Source organism: Lampetra planeri, chromosome 60, assembly GCF_965212315.1.
Source record: "Lampetra planeri chromosome 60, kcLamPlan1.2.h2, whole genome shotgun sequence".
Lineage (NCBI taxonomy): Eukaryota > Metazoa > Chordata > Hyperoartia > Petromyzontiformes > Petromyzontidae > Lampetra > Lampetra planeri.
Window position 1 is genome coordinate 5,771,835 of NC_136166.1, and position 25,623 is coordinate 5,797,457.

General features: G+C 56.7%; 1 protein-coding gene across 4 annotated transcripts in view; it reads right to left on the reverse strand.

Annotated features, from left to right (window-relative positions):
- Window positions 1–1,168: 1,168 nt before the first annotated feature.
- RFXAP (regulatory factor X associated protein) overlaps window positions 1,169–25,623 on the reverse strand; it is a 41,134-nt gene continuing 16,679 nt past the window's right edge. For all 4 annotated transcript variants that reach the window (XM_078618927.1, XM_078618925.1, XM_078618926.1 and 1 more), the window contains exons 4-5: window positions 7,657–7,767; window positions 1,169–4,067 (exon numbers count right to left, since the gene is read on the reverse strand). In XM_078618927.1, coding sequence (XP_078475053.1) covers window positions 3,972–4,067; window positions 7,657–7,767 — 207 coding nt within the window. In that variant the 3' untranslated portion in view covers window positions 1,169–3,971. The remainder of the gene's footprint in view (window positions 4,068–7,656; window positions 7,768–25,623) is intronic.

Here is a 25,623-nt window from a genome sequence, read left to right on the forward strand (position 1 = left end):
GGTGGGAAGGGTGGGGAGGAGAGGGTGGGGAGGGGCTGGGTGGGGAGGGTTGGGCTGGGTGGGGAGGGTAGGGAGGGGCTGGGTGGGGAGGGGCTGGGTGGGGAGGGTGGGGCTGGGTGGGGGGTGGGAGGGGTGGGGCTGGGTGGGGAGGGGCTGGTCACCCCGTGGTGCCCTTATAAAACTCAACGTTTAACCTACTCACGCTGGCTTGTGCCCGCCCTCACAATCGGCCAAATTTGCGGAATACACCACGCCGCCGTTGACCCTGCAGGCCATTGACCGAGCAACCCGACGTTCCTACCAGCTCCCTCCGCAGGACAATGTGTTACCAGGTAAGTCCCCACTGAGTTACCATGGCACTCACTGCAAATCGGCCGTCACACCGGGTAGCTACAGCGTTGATGCACGACTCTCAGATGCTCCACCTCCTCCTCGTGCGTGCGGTATTATCGGTGGCTTGACCACCTCAACGTGAAACTGTCGCGCTCACTTCGTTGGGCTGTCATTTGTGAGGTCCAGATCGCGTCTGAAAGAGGGATACACAGCTCAGGATTTAGAGAAATGTTCACTGAAGCCACAGGTCCTGAACTCTTTAGTGACAGTGGCTCTTGACACACAGACACGGAGTTCTAGATTAGAAGTTTTCGTGATTGCAAGTATCCATGCTTTTAGTTTTTTTCGGTAAAGTCTAAACAGCTCTATTTTTTCACTACAGTAATTTTGCTGTTGGCGGTTCCACCCGAAGACGGAGGCTTGTGTTGCCTCCGAAACGTCGGGATTTAATTTAGTTGTTTTCATTTTAATTTATTAAATTTTTTACCTACGTGACTTTACCGTATGGACACGAAGTTAGTTGAGTGGTATTCTTAGGTTTTTTCGGTAAAGTCACGTAGGTAAAACATTTTAATTAATAAAAGTAAAATAAAAATAAAATAAAAATCACGACGTTTCGGAGGCAACACAAGCTTCCGTCTTCAGGTGGAACAGTCACAGCACGATTGCTGTATCAAGATACAGCTTTTTTACCTACGTGACTTTACCGAAAAAACCTAAGAATATGAATCCTTGCAGTCACGAGAGCTTCAAATCTAGAATTAGTTGAGTGGCTCACTCCAACATTAAGCCACGCCAGCCACCGCCATGAAATTTACACTTTCAACACATCGCAAACGTTCAACACAATTTTTTTTATTCAGGAACCCATAACGCGTACATCACAGAGAAGAGACGCAACTAAAGATGTTTGTTTCGTTTTAACATCAATCAACCTAAATTTCGAATTAAAGCTTTCGTGACTGCAGGGATTCATCTTCTTGGTTCTTTATTATGTTTTATTTTTATTATTTTATTACTTCCCTTCTACGTGACTTTACCGAAAGAACCAAGAAGATCAATCAACCTGGACAAAGCACAATCTCTCACAACCGCTTAAAACATGTACGGCATACACCTAAAAAGAAGTTCACTCTCACTGATGCACCATTTCTGAGTGTCTGGTCGACAGACTGGGGCATCAACCCCCCCGCCTCTCTCCTGAGAAGACCATTCACCCTCGACCATTCCGATGATGCACGCGTGTACGTCACCAGCTTTTCTTCCGACTCCGATGACGCACAAAGTGCTTTATCGCGAGGACGTGCGGGAGGGCGTGCGGGAGGGCGTGCGGCAAGGTACAGCGCCGGTGGTCGCGTCGCCGGAGTTCTCTGCGGTGAGTAACGACGTCTTTAAGAAATTAACCCGTAAAAACAAAGTTTTTCACTATAAATCCTTTATGTGCGTGGCATCGGTTTTATTTTATTATTCATTTCAGTTTTTCTTGAGTAAGAGTTTCATTTTTATCACATTGGTATTTTAAATTAAATATGAAAAAACGTTTTTCCTAAAAAGTGGAAAATTTTAGAATTTTTTTTTTACGAAAATAAATTGTCACGCACAACGAGTCTGTGTGCAAATTGTCAGCTCGATTGGATCACGGCAAGTGGGCTAAAAAACGACCGAAAGATTTGCACGGTCGTAAGCGCGCAAGCAAACAAGTGAACTTAATATAAAGGATTTAAAAACAACGGCGCTCCTACGAAGCCTCTCGAAATTAAACTATGCCAAAAGCCGCTTGCGCGTTTCCGAGATTCAGCGGTGAACGGGGGGGGGGGGGGGGGGGGTGGACATCGCACACCCTGCAAACCAAAGGGCGTCTCGGGAACGGTGAAGGGTTAAACACTTCCCCCTAAAATATCCCCTCCCTTCTTCTTGGTTTCTTTCGGTAAAGTCACGTAGAATGGAAATAATAAAAATAAAACATAATAAAATAATTCTCACGACGTTTCGGCCACAACGCAAGCAGCCGTCCTCAGGTGAAGAACAGGTCTGTCGGGAAGACAGAGTCTGAATGTCATCTAGATTGACGCTGTCTTTCCGACAGACCTGTTCTGCACCTGAGGACGGCTGCTTGCGTTGTGGCCGAAACGTCGTGAGAATTATTTTATTATGTTTTATTATTATTTTATTATTATTTCCCTTCTACGTGACTTTACCGAAAGAACCAAGAAGATGAAGACAGTGTGTGTGTGTGCGCGTTGAACTTCTTTAGCACCGTACGCAACTCACCGTGCTAGTTGGAGGTGCGCGGAGCACCTCCACATTGACACTATGAGACACCTCCTTTACCAGTGGCAAAATATAGTAGTAGGTTTTTACCCTTTCAACTGGTACAAAACTGACACCTTTATACAAGGCATCATGTTTGCAATAACCGCAACACAAGCAGTCAAAATGCAAACAAAAAGAAACAACTCTGATATTGGTAATGATATGCACTGTCCTTGAAGTTGATTGGTCCACACCCGAGACAGCTTTCCTTAGAGCCTAGTCTCCATTGGTGTTGGACCAGATGACGCCTTTCTTTATAGATGTCCAGTGGTTTACGGATGTCCACTGGATGTCCACTCTAATGGAGCTTCCCACAGGGCCAGGTTGGCTTTGCATGACTCTTTCCCATGCAGTAACTTCACCGGTACCGAGGCTCCCACAAGGCCGTGCGGGAGGGGCGCGTGGCAGAGTGTTGGCGCCGGATATCGCAGAGCGCCGGTGGTCGTGCCGCTACGGTTCCCTGCGGTGAGCGGCGACGTCTTCAAATAAACAACGGTGCCGATTAAATGAACGCTACGTAATCGCGCAAGAAGTTCAACATACATACCATACAAAAACCCCCCTTAACCAGAGGTCGCAAACGGGTTTTGATTCCTTACCCGTACCCGGCCGCACCAGGGTCGCAAACGGGTACCCGATACCCGTACCCTACCCGATACCCGGCTACCCGTACCCGGCCGGGTATTGGGTAGGGTACGGGTACCCGTTTGCGACCTCTGGGATGAAGCCATGTTGCAGGCGCGGGTGGGTTGATTCTAGGAACTTGAATTGTGAGAAGAGACAAGACGTTGGGAAATGAGTGACAAACGGTGACTCACCAGTGACTCACGGCCTACCCGTACCCGTACCCGGCCGCACCAGGGTCGCAAACGAGTACCCGTACCCGTACCCGGCTGGGTACGGGTAGCCGGGTATCGGGTAGGGTACGGGTATCGGGTACCCGATTGCGACCTCTGCCCTTAACAGACTGTAGGGGCAAATGCTGTTAGCGAGTAGCACCTATGAAGGCCGGCACGGCACACGAGGGGGTGGGAGGCCAGCACTGCGCCCGACCGCCTTTGTCTCCCCAGTGGCGACGTTTACTACACACCGCACCGGGTACTCATCTGAGGCCGAGTCGACCTAGGGGAGCCCCAGGAGCGGTTCAGATAATCGTCACCTGCGTTGGTGGCCGTGAGCGGGACTCGGAGCGCGGGGTTGCCAACCGCCTACGCTGCCGCTCCCCACTACATACAACATGCGTACAACACGCGTACAACACGCGTACAACATGCGTACGTGCCTGCCACCGCCGCCAGCGAACGACGCAAACGGTGAGCGTCCAGTCACGGCTGCGGATCCATGTCGGTGGAGAAGGTCTGCAGGCACTTCTGCTGGTGCTCCCGCAACGTCTGCATGACCGCGGGACTGCGTAGCAGGGCCTGGGACAAGACAAGGAGCACACAAGTGACACAACAACAACAACATGAACAACGAAATAGGCTCGACTGGAACGCCCCCGCAACAACGATAACGCCACACTCCAACGGAGGAGGCCGCTCGCTCTTGCCGGGAGGCAAGGCGCGGGTAAACGAACGCATTGGGCGGTACACCGGTGGTGTTTGATAAAAAAAAAATTAACCCGTAAAAACAAAGTTTTTCGCTAACCACTACACTACAATGCGTTACGCTTCCACATGCGCGGGTCACGTGACAGATTTGACGTCACCCCCCCTAAAATAACACAAAAGTGTATTTTAATAATTGTTGCATGGTGTACAGTCTGGAAAGTACCCACATGGCAAATTTGCAGTTTGTTGCATGTCGGGAAGTACGCTAAACATTTTGAACAGACACACATTTGCAACTTTGCCTTTTATATAGATGGATATTTTACCAGGTAAGGTCCCACTGAGCTGTACAGATATTTTTCAGAAGCGATGTGGCCGCAAATGACAGCTCAACGAGGTGGCTTATCACGTGGAAATTTATAGCAGCTGCCAAATACTCTAAAATGCATTTTGCTAAATGGGTAGGGGAAAAATATCCGAGGACCCGGAGAAAAATCCACGCGACCACGGGGGAGAGAGAGAGACACGCAAACTCCAAATATACAGCAGGCGTCAAGGGTAGGAATCGAACCCACGACCTCTTGCACACCAGGCGAGGCAGTTTAACATCTCCTAGCCACCGTGATGATGATGAGAGAGAGAGACATGCAAACTCCAAATATACAGCAGGCGTCAAGGGTTGGAATCGAACCCACGACCTCCTGCATACCAGGCAAGTCAGTTAACATTTCCTAGCCACCGCGATGATGATGAGAGGGAGACACGCAAACTCCAAATATACAGCAGGCGTCAAGGGTTGGAATCGAACCCACGACCTCCTGCATACCAGGCAAGGCAGTTAACATTTCCTAGCCACCGTGATGATGATGATGAGAGACACACAAACTCCAAATATACAGCAGGCATCAGGGTTGGGATCGAACCCACGACCTCCTGCATACCAGGCGAGGTAGTCAACATCTCCTAGTCACCGTGATGATGATGACAGAGAGAGAGAGACACGCAAACTCCAAATATACAGCAGGTGTCAAGGGTTGGAATCGAACCCACGACCTCCTGCATACCAGGCGAGGTAGTTAACATCTCCTAACCACCACGGCACCCTCTTTGATTTCGTCTCGGATGCATTCCCGGCACGTTTGATTTCCATCGGCCACAACGAAAAAAACCTCTTGCGCGGGCGAAGAAAAAAAGGGTGCAATTCACATGGGGGCCATTGAATCAGTCTGTGCATTTTTCCCATTAGCTCAGGCAGGCTTAAATGACCCTCTGCCAAACAGGTGATTCACACTTGCAACACGTACGACCGTACGGGCCAAAATGATTACATACATTATGGTGGTGTAGCAGCAGCATTTTGCAGGATGATGATACCTTCTAAGCTCAGGACATGGCGAGCTTTATTGACAGGCTCTTAAACCCGTCCGAACATGGCAGGGCAACGTGTACCCCGGGAAGCTCGATTTTTCTTGGTTCTTTTGGTAAAGTCACGTAGAAGGGAAATAATAAAATAATATAAATATAAAACAATAAAAATTCTCACAACGTTTCGACTGCAACACAAGCAATCATCATCATGTGTGAAATCCACATAAAGAAAATTTGAACAAGTATAACCCGTAAAAACAAAGTTTTTCACTATAAATCCTTTATATGCGTGGCGGCTAGAGTCCTCTCGTCCTCTGGCTTGAGATGGCTGCCACCTATGGGTCAGATGATTGCATTGCACCATTAAGCAATTGGTAATTAAATATAATATTTTTGTCCTAAAAAGTGTAACATTAAGGAAAACATTTTTCACCAACATTAATTGTCACGCACAACGAGCCTGTGTGGAAAATGTCAGCTCGATTGGATCACGGGAAGTGGGTTAAAAAACGACCGAAAGATTTGCACGGTCCTAAGCGCGCAAGCGCGCAAGCAAGTGAACTTAATATAAAGGATTTAAAAAAGTGGCGGTTGGTCATAACGGTCAGCACCACGGACAGCGATTTGGCAGTTGGTCAGATGAACGAGTCCAACTATGTTCGGAACGGAGGAGGTGGTGGGAGAAGAAAATGGAATGCGGTCCGTAAGCGCGAACACAATCAATTAAGACCCGAAATGGTTGATCAAATCCTTGCAATGATTGCTGAGCCAGAATCCATCTTCTCGGTTGAAATTGTCTCTGTGTTCCGGGAGGTGGGGGGGGGGGGGGCAGCGTGCGTGGCGGTCGCAGACACCACCCACCCCCACCCCAGGTTTCGGTTTTCTACTCGTACCCCCCCCGGCACCAAACTCGACCAGAATACATAGTTTGATTACCACGTGCAAAACACAGCCAGGTGCTGCAATTGTTTTTTTTTTTATACCAGGGGCCCTACAACACATTCGATCAGCGTTGAGTCGTGACATGGCCAACACGGTGGCGTGTAGCGTCGTATAGGCAAGGCTCGATGACTGCAACTCGCTACTCAATGGGATGTCTGGGTGACTGGGTGACTGGGTTATTCTGTGCCTGGGTATTTGTGCCATTGTGTGCCTGGGTGCCTTGGTGACTGGGTGATTGTGTGCCTGGGTATCTGGGTGCCTGGGTGCCTGGGAATTTGGATATCTGGGTAATTGTGTGCTTGGGTGCCTGGGTATCTGGGTGATCGTGTGCCTGCATGCCTGGGTGAATGGGTGACTGGGTAATTGTGTGCCTGGGTATCTGGGTGATTGTGTGTCTGGGTGCCTGGGTGATCGTGTGCCTGCATGCCTGGGTGAATGGGTGACTGGGTAATTGTGTGCCTGGGTATCTGGGTGATTGTGTGTCTGGGTGCCTGGGTGACTGGGTGATCGTGTGCCTGCATGCCTGGGTGAATGGGTGACTGGGTAATTGTGTGCCTGGGTATCTGGGTGATCGTGTGCCTGCGTGCTTGGGTGACTGGGTGACTGGGTGACTGGGTAATTGTGTATCTGGGTGCCTGGGTAATTGTGTGCCTGGGTGACTGGCTGCCTGGATATCTGGGTGATTGTATGCCTGGGTGCCTGGGTGACTGGGTGACTGGGTGACTGGGTAATTGTGTGCCTGCGTGCCTGGGTGAATGGGTGACTGGGTAATTGTGTGTCTGGTTGCGTGGGTGACTGGCTGCCTGGATATCTGGGTGATTGTGTGTCTGGGTGCCTGGGTGAACGGGTGACTGGGTGATTGTGTGCCTGGGTGACTGGCTGCCTGGATATCTGGGTAATTGTGTGTCTGGGTGCGTGGGTGACTGGCTGCCTGGGTGATTGTGTGCCTGGGTGCCTTGGTGACTGGGTAATCGTGTATCTGGGTGCGTGGGTGCCTGGGTGAATGGGTGATTGTGTGCCTGGGTGCCTTGGTGACTGGGTGCCTGGATATCTGTGTGTCTGGGTGCCTGGGTGCCTTGGTGACTGGCTGCCTGGGTGACCGTGTGCCTGCGTGCTTGGGTGTCACGAGCGTCCCGTGCAGGTCACGTGCCTGCCGTTTCTGGTTGAGCACGCACTCGAGCAGTGTCGCCTTGCGTCCAACGGGCGGCTCCTTGATGGGGGTGCCCCGTCGCTGCTGAGCCGTCGCCAGGTCCTTCTTGTCCTGGCAGCAGACACCACGCACGCCTCACTCAGTCACCCAGATATCAAGGCAGCCAGTCACCCAGGCACACAATCACCCAGGCAGCCAGTCACCCAATCACCCAGTCACCCAGGCAGCCAGTCACACAATCACCCAGGCAGCCAGTCACACAGGCACACAATCACCCAGGCAGCCAGGCACACAATCACCCAGTCACCCAGACACACAATCACCCAGGCAGCCAGTCACACAATCACCCAGGCAGCCAGTCACACAGGCACACAATCACCCAGTCACCCAGGCACACAATCATCCAGGCAGCCAGTCACCCAGGCACCCAATCACCCAGGCAGCCAGTCACCCAATCACCCAGTCACCCAGGCAGCCAGTCACACAATCACCCAGGCAGCCAGTCACACAGGCACACAATCACCCAGGCAGCCAGGCACACAATCACCCAGTCACCCAGTCACCCAGACACACAATCACCCAGGCAGCCAGTCACACAATCACCCAGGCAGCCAGTCACACAGGCACACAATCACCCAGTCACCCAGGCACACAATCATCCAGGCAGCCAGTCACCCAGGCACCCAATCACCCAGTCACCCAGGCACCCAGGCACACAATCATCCAGGCAGCCAGTCACCCAGGCACCCAATCACCCAGTCACCCAGTCACCCAGGCACCCAGGCACACAATCATCCAGGCAGCCAGTCACCCAGGCACACAATTACCCAGTCACCCAGTCACCCAGTCACCCAGGCACACAATCACCCACGCACCCAGACACACAATCACCCAGTCACCCAGTCACCCAGTAACCCACGCACCCAGGCACACAATCACCCAGTCACCCAGTCACCCACGCACCCAGACACACAATTACCCAGTCACCCAGTAACCCAGGCAGCCAGTCACCCACGCACCCAGACACACAATTACCCAGTCACCCAGTCACCCACACACCCAGTCACCCACGCACCCAGACACACAATCACCCAGTCACCCAGTCACGCACGCACCCAAACACACAATTACCCAGTCACCCAGTCACCCACGCACCCAGTCACCCACGCACCCAGACACACAATCACCCAGTCACCCAGTCACCTAGGCACACAATCACCCAGTCACCCAGTCACCCAGACACACAATCACCCACTCACCCAGTCACCCACGCACCCAGACACACAATCACCCAGTCACCCAGTCACCCACGCACCCAGACACACAATTACCCAGTCACCCAGTCACCCACGCACCCAGACACACAATTACCCAGTCACCCAGTCACCCACGCACCCAGACACACAATCACCCAGTCACCCAGTCACCCACGCACCCAGACACACAATTACCCAGTCACCCAGTCACCCACGCACCCAGACACACAATCACCCAGTCACCCAATCACCCACGCACCCAGACACACAATCACCCAGTCACTCAGTCACCCACGCACCCAGACACACAATCACCCAGTCACCCAGTCACCCACGCACCCAGACACACAATCACCCAGTCACCCAGTCACCCACGCACCAAGTCACCCACGCACCCAGACACACAATCACCCAGTCACCCAGTCACCCAGTCACCCAGGCACACAATCACCCAGTCACCCAGTCACCCACGCACCCAGACACACAATCACCCAGTCACCCAGTCACCCACGCACCCAGACACACAATTACCCAGTCACCCAGTCACCCAGGCAGCCAGTCACCCACGCACCCAGACACACAATTACCCAGTCACCCAGTCACCCAGGCAGCCAGTCACCCACGCACCCAGACACACAATTACCCAGTCACCCAGTCACCCACGCACCCAGTCACCCACGCACCCAGACACACAATCACCCAGTCACCCAGTCACCCAGGCACACAATCACCCAGTCACCCATGCACCCAGACACACAATCACCCAGTCACCCAGTCACCCAGGCACACAATCACCCAGTCACCCAGTCACCCAGACACACAATCACCCAGTCACCCAGTCACCCACGCACCCAGACACACAATCACCCAGTCACCCAGTCACCCACGCACCCAGACACACAATAACCCAGTCACCCAGTCACCCACGAACCCAGACACACAATTACCCAGTCACCCAGTCACCCACGCACCCAGACACACAATCACCCAGTCACCCAGTCACCCAGGCACACAATCACCCAGTCACCCACGCACCCAGACACACAATCACCCAGTCACCCAGTCACCCAGTCACCCAGGCACACAATCACCCAGTCACCCAGTCACCCAGACACACAATCACCCAGTCACCCAGTCACCCACGCACCCAGACACACAATCACCCAGTCACCCAGTCACCCACGCACCCAGACACACAATTACCCAGTCACCCAGTCACCCATGCACCCAGACACACAATTACCCAGTCACCCACGCACCCAGACACACAATCACCCAGTCACCCAGTCACCCACGCACCCAGACACACAATTACCCAGTCACCCACGCACCCAGACACACAATCACCCAGTCACCCAGTCACCCACGCACCCAGACACACAATCACCCAGTCACCCAGTCACCCAGTCACCCAGTCACCCAGGCACACAGGCACACAATCACCCAGTCACCCAGTCACCCACGCACCCAGTCACCCAGACACACAATCACCCAGTCACCCAGTCAGCCAGTCACCCAGTCACCCAGACACACAATCACCCAGTCACCCAGTCACCCAGTCACCCAGACACACAATCACCCAGTCACCCAGTCACCCAGGCACCCAGACACACAATTACCCAGTCACCCAGTCACCCACGCACCCAGACACGCAATTACCCAGTCACCCAGTCACCCACGCACCCAGACACACAATCACCCAGTCACCCACGCACCCAGACACACAATCACCCAGTCACCCACGCACCCAGACACACAATCACCCAGTCACCCAGTCACCCAGTCACCCAGGCACACAATCACCCAGTCACCCACACACCCAGACACACAATCACCCAGTCACCCAGTCACCCAGTCACCCAGGCACACAATCACCCAGTCACCCAGTCACCCAGACACACAATCACCCAGTCACCCAGTCACCCACGCACCCAGACACACAATCACCCAGTCACCCAGTCACCCACGCACCCAGACACACAATTACCCAGTCACCCAGTCACCCACGCACCCAGACACACAATTACCCAGTCACCCACGCACCCAGACACACAATCACCCAGTCACCCAGTCACCCACGCACCCAGACACACAATTACCCAGTCACCCACGCACCCAGACACACAATCACCCAGTCACCCAGTCACCCACGCACCCAGACACACAATCACCCAGTCACCCAGTCACCCAGTCACCCAGGCACCCAGGCACACAATCACCCAGTCACCCAGTCACCCACGCACCCAGTCACCCAGACACACAATCACCCAGTCACCCAGTCAGCCAGTCACCCAGTCACCCAGACACACAATCACCCAGTCACCCAGTCACCCAGTCACCCAGACACACAATCACCCAGTCACCCAGTCACCCAGGCACCCAGACACACAATTACCCAGTCACCCAGTCACCCACGCACCCAGACACGCAATTACCCAGTCACCCAGTCACCCACGCACCCAGACACACAATCACCCAGTCACCCACGCACCCAGACACACAATCACCCAGTCACCCAGTCACCCAGGCACCCAGACACACAATCACCCAGTCACCCAGTCACCCACGCACCCAGACACACAATCACCCAGTCACCCAGTCACCCACGCACCCAGACACACAATCACCCAGTCACCCAGTCACCCACGCACCCAGACACACAATCACCCAGTCACCCACGCACCCAGTCACCCAGTCACCCAGTCACCCACGCACCCAGACACACAATCACCCAGTCACCCAGGCACCCAGACACACAATCACCCAGTCACCCACGCACACAATCACCCAGTCACCCAGGCACCCAGACACACAATTACCCAGTCACCCAGACACACAATCACCCAGTCACCCAGTCACCCAGTCACCCACGCACCCAGACACACAATCACCCAGTCACCCAGTCACCCACGCACCCAGACACACAATCACCCAGTCACCCAGTCACCCACGCACCCAGGCACCCAGACACACAATTACCCAGTAACCCAGTCACCCAGTCACCCACGCACCCTGGCACCCAGACACACAATTACACAATCACCCAGTCACCCACGCACCAGGGCACACAATCACCCAGTCACCCAGGCACCCAGGCACACAATCACCTAGTCACCCAGTCACCCATGCACCCAGACACACAATCACCCAGTCACCCAGTCACCCAGTCACCCAGGCACACAATCACCCAGTCACCCAGTCACCCAGTCACCCAGTCACCCACGCACCCAGACACACAATCACCCAGTCACCCAGTCACCCACGCACCCAGACACACAATCACCCAGACACCCAGTCACCCACGCACCCAGACACACAATCACCCAGTCACCCAGTCACCCACGCACCCAGGCACACAATCACCCATCACCCAGTCACCCAGGCACACAATCACCCAGTCACCCAGTCACCCACGCACCCAGACACACAATTACCCAGTCACCCAGTCACCCACGCACCCAGACACACAATCACCCAGTCACCCAGTCACCCACGCACCCAGACACACAATCACCCAGTCACCCAGTCACCCAGGCACCCAGGCACACAATCACCCAGTCACCCAGTCACCCACGCACCCAGTCACCCAGACACACAATCACCCAGTCACCCAGTCAGCCAGTCACCCAGTCACCCAGACACACAATCACCCAGTCACCCAGTCACCCAGTCACCCAGTCACCCAGACACACAATCACCCAGTCACCCAGTCACCCAGGCACCCAGACACACAATTACCCAGTCACCCAGTCACCCACGCACCCAGACACGCAATTACCCAGTCACCCAGTCACCCAGGCACCCAGACACACAATCACCCAGTCACCCAGTCACCCACGCACCCAGACACACAATCACCCAGTCACCCAGTCACCCAGTCACCCACGCACCCAGACACACAATCACCCAGTCACCCAGTCACCCACGCACCCAGACACACAATCACCCAGTCACCCACGCACCTAGTCACCCAGTCACCCACGCACCCAGACACACAATTACCCAGTCACCCAGTCACCCACGCACCCAGACACACAATCACCCAGTCACCCAGTCACCCACGCACCCAGACACACAATTACCCAGTCACCCAGTCACCCACGCACCCAGACACACAATCACCCAGTCACCCAGTCACCCACGCACCCAGACACACAATCACCCAGTCACTCAGTCACCCACGCACCCAGACACACAATCACCCAGTCACCCAGTCACCCACGCACCCAGACACACAATCACCCAGTCACCCAGTCACCCACGCACCAAGTCACCCACGCACCCAGACACACAATCACCCAGTCACCCAGTCACCCAGTCACCCAGGCACACAATCACCCAGTCACCCAGTCACCCACGCACCCAGACACACAATCACCCAGTCACCCAGTCACCCACGCACCCAGACACACAATTACCCAGTCACCCAGTCACCCAGGCAGCCAGTCACCCACGCACCCAGACACACAATTACCCAGTCACCCAGTCACCCAGGCAGCCAGTCACCCACGCACCCAGACACACAATTACCCAGTCACCCAGGCACCCAGACACACAATCACCCAGTCACCCAGTCACCCACGCACACAATCACCCAGTCACCCAGGCACCCAGACACACAATTACCCAGTCACCCAGTCACCCAGACACACAATCACCCAGTCACCCAGTCACCCAGTCACCCACGCACCCAGACACACAATCACCCAGTCATCCAGTCACCCACGCACCCAGACACACAATCACCCAGTCACCCAGTCACCCACGCACCCAGGCACCCAGACACACAATTACCCAGTAACCCAGTCACCCAGTCACCCACGCACCCTGGCACCCAGACACACAATTACACAATCACCCAGTCACCCACGCACCAGGGCACACAATCACCCAGTCACCCAGGCACCCAGGCACACAATCACCTAGTCACCCAGTCACCCATGCACCCAGACACACAATCACCCAGTCACCCAGTCACCCAGTCACCCAGGCACACAATCACCCAGTCACCCAGTCACCCAGTCACCCAGTCACCCACGCACCCAGACACACAATCACCCAGTCACCCAGTCACCCACGCACCCAGACACACAATCACCCAGACACCCAGTCACCCACGCACCCAGACACACAATCACCCAGTCACCCAGTCACCCACGCACCCAGGCACACAATCACCCATCACCCAGTCACCCAGGCACACAATCACCCAGTCACCCAGTCACCCACGCACCCAGACACACAATTACCCAGTCACCCAGTCACCCACGCACCCAGACACACAATGACCCAGTCACCCAGTCACCCACGCACCCAGACACACAATCACCCAGTCACCCAGTCACCCAGGCACCCAGGCACACAATCACCCAGTCACCCAGTCACCCACGCACCCAGTCACCCAGACACACAATCACCCAGTCACCCAGTCAGCCAGTCACCCAGTCACCCAGACACACAATCACCCAGTCACCCAGTCACCCAGTCACCCAGACACACAATCACCCAGTCACCCAGTCACCCAGGCACCCAGACACACAATTACCCAGTCACCCAGTCACCCACGCACCCAGACACGCAATTACCCAGTCACCCAGTCACCCACGCACCCAGACACACAATCACCCAGTCACCCAGTCACCCACGCACCCAGACACACAATCACCCAGTCACCCAGTCACCCAAGCACCCAGACACACAATCACCCAGTCACCCAGTCACCCAGTCACCCACGCACCCAGACACACAATCACCCAGTCACCCAGTCACCCACGCACCCAGACACACAATCACCCAGTCACCCACGCACCTAGTCACCCAGTCACCCACGCACCCAGACACACAATCACCCAGTCACCCAGTCACCCACGCACCCAGACACACAATCACCCAGTCACCCACGCACCTAGTCACCCAGTCACCCACGCACCCAGACACACAATCACCCAGTCACCCAGTCACCCACGCACCCAGACACACAATCACCCAGTCACCCAGTCACCCAGTCACCCAGGCACCCAGGCACACAATCACCCAGTTACCCAGTCACCCACGCACCCAGTCACCCAGACACACAATCACCCAGTCACCCAGTCAGCCAGTCACCCAGTCACCCAGACACACAATCACCCAGTCACCCAGTCACCCAGACACACAATCACCCAGTCACCCAGTCACCCAGGCACCCAGACACACAATTACCCAGTCACCCAGTCACCCACGCACCCAGACACGCAATTACCCAGTCACCCAGTCACCCACGCACCCAGACACACAATCACCCAGTCACCCACGCACCCAGACACACAATCACCCAGTCACCCAGTCACCCAGGCACCCAGACACACAATCACCCAGTCACCCAGTCACCCACGCACCCAGACACACAATCACCCAGTCACCCAGTCACCCACGCACCCAGACACACAATCACCCAGTCACCCAGTCACCCACGCACCCAGACACACAATCACCCAGTCACCCACGCACCCAGTCACCCAGTCACCCAGTCACCCACGCACCCAGACACACAATCACCCAGTCACCCAGGCACCCAGACACACAATCACCCAGTCACCCACGCACACAATCACCCAGTCACCCAGGCACCCAGACACACAATTACCCAGTCACCCAGACACACAATCACCCAGTCACCCAGTCACCCAGTCACCCACGCACCCAGACACACAATCACCCAGTCACCCAGTCACCCACGCACCCAGACACACAATCACCCAGTCACCCAGTCACCCACGCACCCAGGCACCCAGACACACAATTACCCAGTAACCCAGTCACCCAGTCACCCACGCACCCTGGCACCCAGACACACAATTACACAATCACCCAGTCACCCACGCACCAGGGCACACAATCACCCAGTCACCCAGGCACCCAGGCACACAATCACCTAGTCACCCAGTCACCCATGCACCCAGACACACAATCACCCAGTCACCCAGTCACCCAGTCACCCAGGCACACAATCACCCAGTCACCCAGTCACCCAGTCACCCAGTCACCCACGCACCCAGACACACAATCACCCAGTCACCCAGTCACCCACGCACCCAGACACACAATCACCCAGACACCCAGTCACCCACGCACCCAGACACACAATCACCCAGTCACCCAGTCACCCACGCACCCAGGCACACAATCACCCATCACCCAGTCACCCAGGCACACAATCACCCAGTCACCCAGTCACCCACGCACCCAGACACACAATTACCCAGTCACCCAGTCACCCACGCACCCAGACACACAATCACCCAGTCACCCAGTCACCCACGCACCCAGACACACAATCACCCAGTCACCCAGTCACCCAGGCACCCAGGCACACAATCACCCAGTCACCCAGTCACCCACGCACCCAGTCACCCAGACACACAATCACCCAGTCACCCAGTCAGCCAGTCACCCAGTCACCCAGACACACAATCACCCAGTCACCCAGTCACCCAGTCACCCAGTCACCCAGACACACAATCACCCAGTCACCCAGTCACCCAGGCACCCAGACACACAATTACCCAGTCACCCAGTCACCCACGCACCCAGACACGCAATTACCCAGTCACCCAGTCACCCAGGCACCCAGACACACAATCACCCAGTCACCCAGTCACCCACGCACCCAGACACACAATCACCCAGTCACCCAGTCACCCAGTCACCCACGCACCCAGACACACAATCACCCAGTCACCCAGTCACCCACGCACCCAGACACACAATCACCCAGTCACCCACGCACCTAGTCACCCAGTCACCCACGCACCCAGACACACAATTACCCAGTCACCCAGTCACCCACGCACCCAGACACACAATCACCCAGTCACCCAGTCACCCACGCACCCAGACACACAATTACCCAGTCACCCAGTCACCCACGCACCCAGACACACAATCACCCAGTCACCCAGTCACCCACGCACCCAGACACACAATCACCCAGTCACTCAGTCACCCACGCACCCAGACACACAATCACCCAGTCACCCAGTCACCCACGCACCCAGACACACAATCACCCAGTCACCCAGTCACCCACGCACCAAGTCACCCACGCACCCAGACACACAATCACCCAGTCACCCAGTCACCCAGTCACCCAGGCACACAATCACCCAGTCACCCAGTCACCCACGCACCCAGACACACAATCACCCAGTCACCCAGTCATCCACGCACCCAGACACACAATTACCCAGTCACCCAGTCACCCAGGCAGCCAGTCACCCACGCACCCAGACACACAATTACCCAGTCACCCAGTCACCCAGGCAGCCAGTCACCCACGCACCCAGACACACAATTACCCAGTCACCCAGGCACCCAGACACACAATCACCCAGTCACCCAGTCACCCACGCACACAATCACCCAGTCACCCAGGCACCCAGACACACAATTACCCAGTCACCCAGTCACCCAGACACACAATCACCCAGTCACCCAGTCACCCAGTCACCCACGCACCCAGACACACAATCACCCAGTCACCCAGTCACCCACGCACCCAGACACACAATCACCCAGTCACCCAGTCACCCACGCACCCAGGCACCCAGACACACAATTACCCAGTAACCCAGTCACCCAGTCACCCACGCACCCTGGCACCCAGACACACAATTACACAATCACCCAGTCACCCACGCACCAGGGCACACAATCACCCAGTCACCCAGGCACCCAGGCACACAATCACCTAGTCACCCAGTCACCCATGCACCCAGACACACAATCACCCAGTCACCCAGTCACCCAGTCACCCAGGCACACAATCACCCAGTCACCCAGTCACCCAGTCACCCAGTCACCCACGCACCCAGACACACAATCACCCAGTCACCCAGTCACCCACGCACCCAGACACACAATCACCCAGACACCCAGTCACCCACGCACCCAGACACACAATCACCCAGTCACCCAGTCACCCACGCACCCAGGCACACAATCACCCATCACCCAGTCACCCAGGCACACAATCACCCAGTCACCCAGTCACCCACGCACCCAGACACACAATTACCCAGTCACCCAGTCACCCACGCACCCAGACACACAATGACCCAGTCACCCAGTCACCCACGCACCCAGACACACAATCACCCAGTCACCCAGTCACCCAGGCACCCAGGCACACAATCACCCAGTCACCCAGTCACCCACGCACCCAGTCACCCAGACACACAATCACCCAGTCACCCAGTCAGCCAGTCACCCAGTCACCCAGACACACAATCACCCAGTCACCCAGTCACCCAGTCACCCAGACACACAATCACCCAGTCACCCAGTCACCCAGGCACCCAGACACACAATTACCCAGTCACCCAGTCACCCACGCACCCAGACACGCAATTACCCAGTCACCCAGTCACCCACGCACCCAGACACACAATCACCCAGTCACCCAGTCACCCACGCACCCAGACACACAATCACCCAGTCACCCAGTCACCCAAGCACCCAGACACACAATCACCCAGTCACCCAGTCACCCAGTCACCCACACACCCAGACACACAATCACCCAGTCACCCAGTCACCCACGCACCCAGACACACAATCACCCAGTCACCCACGCACCTAGTCACCCAGTCACCCACGCACCCAGACACACAATTACCCAGTCACCCAGTCACCCACGCACCCAGACACACAATCACCCAGTCACCCACGCACCCAGACACACAATCACCCAGTCACTCAGTCACCCACGCACCCAGACACACAATCACCCAGTCACCCAGTCACCCACGCACCCAGACACACAATCACCCAGTCACCCAGTCACCCACGCACCAAGTCACCCACGCACCCAGACACACAATCACCCAGTCACCCAGTCACCCAGTCACCCAGGCACACAATCACCCAGTCACCCAGTCACCCACGCACCCAGACACACAATCACCCAGTCACCCAGTCACCCACGCACCCAGACACACAATTACCCAGTCACCCAGTCACCCAGGCAGCCAGTCACCCACGCACCCAGACACACAATTACCCAGTCACCCAGTCACCCAGGCAGCCAGTCACCCACGCACCCAGACACACAATTACCCAGTCACCCAGTCACCCACGCACCCAGTCACCCACGCACCCAGACACACAATCACCCAGTCACCCAGTCACCCAGGCACACAATCACCCAGTCACCCATGCACCCAGACACACAATCACCCAGTCACCCAGTCACCCAGGCACACAATCACCCAGTCACCCAGTCACCCAGACACACAATCACCCAGTCACCCAGTCACCCACGCACCCAGACACACAATCACCCAGTCACCCAGTCACCCACGCACCCAGACACACAATAACCCAGTCACCCAGTCACCCACGAACCCAGACACACAATTACCCAGTCACCCAGTCACCCACGCACCCAGACACACAATCACCCAGTCACCCAGTCACCCAGTCACCCAGGCACACAATCACCCAGTCACCCACGCACCCAGACACACAATCACCCAGTCACCCAGTCACCCAGGCACACAATCACCCAGTCACCCAGTCACCCAGACACACAATCACCCAGTCACCCAGTCACCCACGCACCCAGACACACAATCACCCAGTCACCCAGTCACCCACGCACCCAGACACACAATTACCCAGTCACCCAGTCACCCACGCACCCAGACACACAATTACCCAGTCACCCACGCACCCAGACACACAATCACCCAGTCACCCAGTCACCCACGCACCCAGACACACAATTACCCAGTCACCCAGTCACCCACGCACCCAGACACACAATCACCCAGTCACCCAGTCACCCACGCACCCAGACACACAATCACCCAGTCACCCAGTCACCCAGTCACCCAGGCACCCAGGCACACAATCACCCAGTCACCCAGTCACCCACGCACCCAGTCACCCAGACACACAATCACCCAGTCACCCAGTCAGCCAGTCACTCAGTCACCCAGACACACAATCACCCAGTCACCCAGTCACCCAGACACACAATCACCCAATCACCCAGTCACCCAGGCACCCAGACACACAATTACCCAGTCACCCAGTCACCCACGCACCCAGACACGCAATTACCCAGTCACCCAGTCACCCACGCACCCAGACACACAATCACCCAGTCACCCACGCACCCAGACACACAATCACCCAGTCACCCACGCACCCAGACACACAATCACCCAGTCACCCAGTCACCCAGGCACACAATCACCCAGTCACCCACGCACCCAGACACACAATCACCCAGTCACCCAGTCACCCAGTCAACCAGGCACACAATCACCCAGTCACCCAGTCACCCAGACACACAATCACCCAGTCACCCAGTCACCCACGCACCCAGACACACAATCACCCAGTCACCCAGTCACCCACGCACCCAGACACACAATCACCCAGTCACCCAGTCACCCAGTCACCCAGGCACCCAGGCACACAATCACCCAGTCACCCAGTCACCCACGCACCCAGTCACCCAGACACACAATCACCCAGTCACCCAGTCAGCCAGTCACCCAGTCACCCAGACACACAATCACCCAGTCACCCAGTCACCCAGACACACAATCACCCAGTCACCCAGTCACCCAGGCACCCAGACACACAATTACCCAGTCACCCAGTCACCCACGCACCCAGACACGCAATTACCCAGTCACCCAGTCACCCACGCACCCAGACACACAATCACCCAGTCACCCACGCACCCAGACACACAATCACCCAGTCACCCAGTCACCCAGGCACCCAGACACACAATCACCCAGTCACCCAGTCACCCACGCACCCAGACACACAATCACCCAGTCACCCAGTCACCCACGCACCCAGACACACAATCACCCAGTCACCCAGTCACCCACGCACCCAGACACACAATCACCCAGTCACCCAGTCACCCAGTCACCCAGTCACCCACGCACCCAGACACACAATCACCCAGTCACCCAGGCACCCAGACACACAATCACCCAGTCACCCAGTCACCCATGCACACAATCACCCAGTCACCCAGGCACCCAGACACACAATTACCCAGTCACCCAGTCACCCAGACACACAATCACCCAGTCACCCAGTCACCCACGCACCCAGACACACAATCACCCAGTCACCCAGTCACCCACGCACCCAGACACACAATCACCCAGTCACCCAGTCACCCACGCACCCAGGCACCCAGACACACAATTACCCAGTAACCCAGTCACCCAGTCACCCACGCACCCTGGCACCCAGACACACAATTACACAATCACCCAGTCACCCACGCACCAGGGCACACAATCACCCAGTCACCCAGTCACCCAGGCACCCAGGCACACAATCACCTAGTCACCCAGTCACCCATGCACCCAGACACACAATCACCCAGTCACCCAGTCACCCAGTCACCCAGGCACACAATCACCCAGTCACCCAGTCACCCAGTCACCCAGTCACCCACGCACCCAGACACACAATCACCCAGTCACCCAGTCACCCACGCACCCAGACACCCAGTCACCCACGCACCCAGACACACAATCACCCAGTCACCCAGTCACCCACGCACCCAGGCACACAATCACCCATCACCCAGTCACCCAGGCACACAATCACCCAGTCACCCAGTCACCCACGCACCCAGACACACAATTACCCAGTCACCCAGTCACCCACGCACCCAGACACACAATCACCCAGTCACCCAGTCACCCACGCACCCAGACACACAATCACCCAGTCACCCAGTCACCCAGTCACCCAGGCACCCAGGCACACAATCACCCAGTCACCCAGTCACCCACGCACCCAGTCACCCAGACACACAATCACCCAGTCACCCAGTCAGCCAGTCACCCAGTCACCCAGACACACAATCACCCAGTCACCCAGTCACCCAGACACACAATCACCCAGTCACCCAGTCACCCAGGCACCCAGACACACAATTACCCAGTCACCCAGTCACCCACGCACCCAGACACGCAATTACCCAGTCACCCAGTCACCCACGCACACAGACACACAATCACCCAGTCACCCAGTCACCCACGCACCCAGACACACAATCACCCAGTCACCCAGTCACCCAGGCACCCAGACACACAATCACCCAGTCACCCAGTCACCCACGCACCCAGACACACAATCACCCAGTCACCCAGTCACCCAGTCACCCACGCACCCAGACACACAATCACCCAGTCACCCAGTCACCCACGCACCCAGACACACAATCACCCAGTCACCCACGCACCCAGTCACCCACGCACCCAGACACACAATCACCCAGTCACCCAGGCACCCAGACACACAATCACCCAGTCACCCAGTCACCCACGCACACAATCACCCAGTCACCCAGGCACCCAGACACACAATTACCCAGTCACCCAGTCACCCAGACACACAATCACCCAGTCACCCAGTCACCCAGTCACCCACGCACCCACGCACCCAGACACACAATCACCCAGTCACCCAGTCACCCACGCACCCAGACACACAATCACCCAGTCACCCACGCACCCAGGCACCCAGACACACAATTACCCAGTCATCCAGTCACCCAGTCACCCAGTCACCCACGCACCCAGGCACCCAGACACACAATTACACAATCACCCAGTCACCCACGCACCAGGGCACACAATCACCCAGTCACCCAGTCACCCAGGCACCCAGGCACACAATCACCCAGTCACCCAGTCACCCATGCACCCAGACACACAATCACCCAGTCACCCAGTCACCCAGGCACACAATCACCCAGTCACCCAGTCACCCACGCACCCAGACACACAATCACCCAGTCACCCAGTCACCCACGCACCCAGACACACAATCACCCAGACACCCAGTCACCCATGCACCCAGACACACAATCACCCAGTCACCCAGGCACCCAGGCACACAATCACCCAGTCACCCAGTCACCCAGTCACCCACGCACCCAGATACACAATCACCCAGTCACCCAGTCACCCAGGCACACAATCACCCAGTCACCCAGTCACCCACGCACCCAGGCACACAATCACCCAGTCACCCAGTCAGCCAGTCACCCAGTCACCCAGACACACAATCACCCAGTCACCCAGTCACCCAGACACACAATCACCCAGTCACCCAGTCACCCAGGCACCCAGACACACAATTACCCAGTCACCCAGTCACCCACGCACCCAGACACGCAATTACCCAGTCACCCAGTCACCCACGCACCCAGACACACAATCACCCAGTCACCCAGTCACCCACGCACCCAGACACACAATCACCTAGTCACCCAGGCACCCAGACACACAATCACCCAGTCACCCAGTCACCCACGCACCCAGACACACAATCACCCAGTCACCCAGTCACCCACGCACCCAGACACACAATCACCCAGTCACCCAGTCACCCACGCACCCAGACACACAATCACCCAGTCACCCACGCACCCAGTCACCCAGTCACCCACGCACCCAGACACACAATCACCCAGTCACCCAGGCACCCAGACACACAATCACCCAGTCACCCAGTCACCCACGCACACAATCACCCAGTCACCCAGGCACCCAGACACACAATTACCCAGTCACCCAGTCACCCAGACACACAATCACCCAGTCACCCAGTCACCCAGTCACCCACGCACCCACGCACCCAGACACACAATCACCCAGTCACCCACGCACCCAGACACACAATCACCCAGTCACCCAGTCACCCACGCACCCAGGCACCCAGACACACAATTACCCAGTCACCCAGTCACCCACGCACCCAGGCACCCAGACACACAACTACACAATCACCCAGTCACCCACGCACCAGGGCACACAATCACCCAGTCACCCAGGCACACAATCACCCAGTCACCCAGTCACCCACGCACCCAGACACACAATCACCCAGTCACCCAGTCACCCACGCACCCAGACACACAATCACCCAGTCACCCACGCACCCAGTCACCCAGTCACCCACGCACCCAGACACACAATCACCCAGTCACCCAGGCACCCAGACACACAATCACCCAGTCACCCAGTCACCCACGCACACAATCACCCAGTCACCCAGGCACCCAGACACACAATTACCCAGTCACCCAGTCACCCAGACACACAATCACCCAGTCACCCAGTCACCCAGTCACCCACGCACCCACGCACCCAGACACACAATCACCCAGTCACCCACGCACCCAGACACACAATCACCCAGTCACCCAGTCACCCACGCACCCAGGCACCCAGACACACAATTACCCAGTCACCCAGTCACCCAGGCACCCAGGCACCCAGACACACAACTACACAATCACCCAGTCACCCACGCACCAGGGCACACAATCACCCAGTCACCCAGGCACACAATCACCCAGTCACCCAGTCACCCAGTCACCCATGCACCCAGACACACAATCACCCAGTCACCCAGGCACACAATCACCCAGTCACCCAGTCACCCAGTCACCCACGCACCCAGACACACAATCACCCAGTCACCCACGCACCCAGACACACAATCACCCAGACACCCAGTCACCCACGCACCCAGACACACAATCACCCAGTCACCCAGTCACCCACGCACCCAGGCACACAATCACCCGTCACCCAGTCACCCAGGCACACAATCACCCAGTCACCCAGTCACCCACGCACCCAGACACACAATCACCCAGTCACCTAGTCACCCAGGCACACAATCACCCAGTCACCCAGTCACCCAGTCACCCACGCACCCAGATACACAATCACCCAGTCACCCAGTCACCCAGGCACACAATCACCCAGTCACCCAGTCACCCACGCACCCAGGCACACAATCACCCAGTCACCCAGTCACCCACGCACCCAGGCACACAATCACCCAGTCACCCAGGCACCCAGGCACACAATCACCCAGTCACCCAGTCACCCAGTCACCCAGTCACCCACGCACCCACACACACAATCACCCAGTCACCCAGTCACCCAGGCACACAATCACCCAGTCACCCAGTCACCCACGCACCCAGGCACACAATCACCCAGACACACAATCACCCAGTCACCCAGGCACACAATCACCCAGTCACCCAGTCACCCAGTTACCCACGCACCCAGACACACAATCACCCAGTCACCCAGTCACCCAGTCACCCAGGCACACAGACACCCAGACACACAATCACCCAGTCACCCAGTCACCCAGTCACCCAGACACACAATCACCCAGTCACCCAGTCAGCCAGTCACCCAGTCACCCAGACACACAATCACCCAGTCACCCAGTCACCCAGACACACAATCACCCAGTCACCCAGTCACCCAGGCACCCAGACACACAATTACCCAGTCACCCAGTCACACACGCACCCAGACACGCAATTACCCAGTCACCCAGTCACCCACGCACCCAGACACACAATCACCCAGTCACCCAGTCACCCACGCACCCAGACACACAATCACCCAGTCACCCAGTCACCCAGGCACCCAGACACACAATCACCCAGTCACCCAGTCACCCACGCACCCAGACACACAATCACCCAGTCACCCAGTCACCCAGGCACCCAGACACACAATTACCCAGTCACCCAGTCACCCACGCACCCAGACACGCAATTACCCAGTCACCCAGTCACCCACGCACCCAGACACACAATCACCCAGTCACCCACGCACCCAGACACACAATCACCCAGTCACCC